This window comes from Bison bison, unplaced genomic scaffold, assembly GCF_000754665.1.
Source record: "Bison bison bison isolate TAMUID 2011002044 unplaced genomic scaffold, Bison_UMD1.0 scf7180017864469, whole genome shotgun sequence".
In the NCBI taxonomy this organism is placed as follows: domain Eukaryota; kingdom Metazoa; phylum Chordata; class Mammalia; order Artiodactyla; family Bovidae; genus Bison; species Bison bison.
Genome location: NW_011495030.1, coordinates 8317807 through 8321458, shown reverse-complemented (window position 1 = coordinate 8321458; position 3652 = coordinate 8317807). Strand labels below are relative to the sequence as shown.

The window sequence follows — 3652 nt, the reverse complement described above, 5'->3', positions numbered from 1 at the left end:
CATATAAATATCTTATTTCTCAACTAAGCTGTAGAAAGTGAAAATAAAGCCACTTAGTCATGTCTGACCAAGCTCCTCCATCCATGGGATTCTCCAGGCAAAAATACTGGAGTGGGTTGCCAATTGCTTCTCCAGGGGATCTTCTTGACCCAGGGATTGAACCCAGGTCTCCCACATTGCAGGCAGACACTTTAACCTCTGTGCCACCAAGGAAGCCCTTAAATATAAGAATACAGTCTCTCAGAAAACCTCCTATAGAGACACAAAACTTCAGATCCAAGTACTAACATCAAAGATGTCAAAGGAAGGAAAGGAAGCCAGGTTGAAAGAAGAAGGGGGAGGAGGCGGGAGAGGGGGGCGAAAGGGGTGGCCTTACAGACGTCTCCTGCCACCTACAGATACCCAGGCATTATGGGACTTTTCCCTGGGCCTTCAGAGAAGGGAGGACTGGAACTCGGCCCTACCAGAAATCAGACCAGACCAGAACCAGAATTCGAATTCTCTGCCACGAGGAGGTGATCAGTCTCCAATCCTCAGCTCATGCTGAGGACCCTTCGACCAGATTCCTGTGTCCAGGACCGGGGGACTAGAAAAATGGGGAAGGATAGGAAGGGTTAAGGAGGGGAAAGAGAGAGGGAAGGGGAGAGAGGTCAATAAAGTCTCTTGTTCCTTACCGGTCGGGGCACTCTGGCCAGTTGTCCAGGTCAGGAGGAGACCAGGGACAAAAGGGTCCCAGTTGCGGCCACTGGGTCTGGTCCATTGGCAGGCAAGCTGGCCCCTGAGTACCCCGAGTGGTCAGGATGTTGGTCTCAGAGAAGAAGAGTCCCACCAGAGTCGCCATTTGTTGCAGGAAGGCAGACCCCTTCCAGGGCCCAAAACTGGGCTCTTGTCTAACACTTGGAAATGAATTGTCTGAGGAGACACATGTGCTGACAAAGCAAGAGATTTTATTGGGAAAGGGCACCCGGGTGGAGAGCAGTAGGGTAAGGGAATCCAGGAGAACTGCTCTGCTGCGTGGCTCGCAGTCTCGGGTTTTATGGATATGACCATAAAACAACAGATATGACCCCAAAACAACAGAATTTCTTGTCCTCTGAATCACCAATAAAAACCACTGAAAACATCCCCAGCAATTTCAAAGTAAAGGAATCAAGAAAGACTAAAGGAATCATAGCTTGCAAAGGGCATCTGATGTTTTACTCCTGAAACCTGTTCTCTGTGAGGTATGGCTGAATGCAGCTACAGATCAAGTCCCATGGCCACTTATAAAGCCAAGCTTGTCTTCTCCCTTAACAGAGCCAACATACAGAAAAGTTCAGTTTCCTCTGTTGAATACATGTTTCTCCCTTAACAGAAAACACATAGAAAAGTTCAGTTTCCTCTGTTGAATACATGTGCAAAGGCACATAGCTCATGGAGACAATCAAAGCATGTTTGCCATGATCACCTATACAATGCAGATAACAGTTTCTAATAGCAAAAAAAAAGAAGGAAAAAAAAAAAAACTAGACAAAAAGCTAGAAACAACCTAAATGTTTATCAGCAGGGAACAGTCAAATAAGTTATCATGTATCCATACAACAGAATACAATGTAATGCCACTGAAAAATTGAGATGGACCTGCATGTGCCTGGCAAGCAAATTCCCTGAGACATCTGTGCTAATAAAAAACAGCTGGCTGCAGAACAGTATGAACAGCCTGATCCTGTTGATGGTTTGAGATACAGAAGTGCCCATGGAAGCAAATACATACAAAGGAGACCAGGACAAAGTCCCCATGGCTGCCCCTGGGAGAGTGAATGGAAGGGGAAACAGGTGAAGGGATTTTCACATTTTTTGCACATACTTATATAAACTTATTTTAAAAGACAAAATAAAAAAAATTAAAATTCATCACATACAGCTACCTCAGAGTTTGTTGTAAGATTTTATTGTGACAACATAAGCTACATGGACACTGAAAAGCTGTACATAAAGTTAGGTATAAAACACTTCTATTGTTTAAAAGAGAGGAGGTGCTTGCCTGTTTATCTGAAATTTTCACTCTTCTCACTTCCTTAAGTCAAATATATGTCCCTTAAATTAGCAATATCACATACTATCTTCAGACAATCATATCACAGACAGGAAACTGGGTCTTTCCATTCAAATACAATATTTATACCATCAAAAAGAGTGAGTAACAGAGGAATATTTAAGTAGTACATGTAAGTGCTTTCAGGAATGGGAAGAAAAGGAGCTTACCTGTTTGGTTTATTTCAATTCGAGAACCATTAGTTACTTTGTCCAACAGTCTTATGAAGCTGGCTTCAAAATCTGTGGGGAGAAAAGAAAACTGATTGGCCTCCAATTAGGTCATTTTCAGACAGCAGATCCCATCCAAGTGCTGCAGTGCAGGGTAGGTTACTTCCTGCATCACACTGGGTTCTTCACAGGACCTGGGTGAGCACACTGGCTAAGGAATCTGAAGCAGTTGAGAAGCACTGACTAGCATTCGTATGTTTTGCTGTTGCTGTTGTTCAGTCGCTAAGTAGCGTCCAACTCTTTTGCAACCCTATGGACTTGGCCCACTGGGCTCCTCTGTCCGTGGGATATCCCAGGCAAGAGTAGTAGAGTGAGTTGTCATTTCCTTCTCCAGGGGAATCTTCCCAACCCAGGAATCGAACTCGTGTCCCTTGCATCTCCTGCACTGGCAGGCAGATTCTTTACCACTGAGCCACCTAGGAAGCCCATATGTACGTTTAGTAGAACTATTAAAAACAACTCAGTTTTTTTATTCCACCAAAAAATAGGAACTCTACCAGCAATCTAATGGGATATTAATTTCAGCAGCATAACACCCATTTGTTCTGATCTCAGGAGTGTGTGCCAAATGAGAGAAAGAATAGAAAGCAGGAAAGAGTTTTAAAGTCAAACTCTTACTTGCTGCAGAATACCCTTCAATCTCAGAGACAGTAAAAGGTCACTGCCTCTCTCATTCAACAAAGTGCCCTTTCTCCCTTCCTCTATCATCTTATTGATCTAGAACTTTCTAATCGGTTCAGTTTTTAATTTTATTACAAGGTACCTGAATATACAGTATTATTGTCACTTTTTTAATGCATGAAAAAGATTAGAAGAAAAAAACACCAAATGTTAATAAATAGGTTTCTCTTCACAGTAGCATTTTATATGAATTTTTCTTGTTTAAATTTGCTTCCAAAAAAAAATTGCTTCAGTTACTTTTATGAATAAATTGTTATCAAAGCTGTTGAGTTTGGCAGAAAACAAAATTCTGTAAAGCAATTATCCTTCGATAAAAAAATTAATTAAAAAAAATACAAAAGCTGGGTTATTCTCTAAAACATGAGGGGGTAGATTGTAAATGTGAAATATGAAAAGACAGAGAGAAGAATCAGAAGTATATGTTCTCAGTTCTCCTGAATTGATATTATATACATACAACCCACTACAGCATTCTTGCCTGGAAAATCCCGTAGACGGAGGAGCCTGCTGGGCTACAGTCCATGGGGTCACATGGAGTGACTGAGTGACTTCACTTCTTCTTTCTTTCACATACACACACACACACGGAGCTTTAGCTTCAACATCCCTCCCATGAACGGAAACAGGAAGACCAAGTCTTCTATACTGAAGGCATGGTGACTGCCTG

The 3652-nt window shown here is 42.1% G+C and overlaps 1 protein-coding gene across 1 annotated transcript in view; it reads right to left on the bottom strand.

Annotated features, from left to right (window-relative positions):
* Nucleotides 1–3652, bottom strand: part of RCL1 (RNA terminal phosphate cyclase-like 1) — a 64946-nt gene that overhangs the window by 42041 nt on the left and 19253 nt on the right. Inside the window, exon 2 of the mRNA XM_010860718.1 lies at nt 2245–2316. Within this exon, the coding sequence (XP_010859020.1) occupies nt 2245–2316 (72 nt within the window). The remainder of the gene's footprint in view (nt 1–2244; nt 2317–3652) is intronic.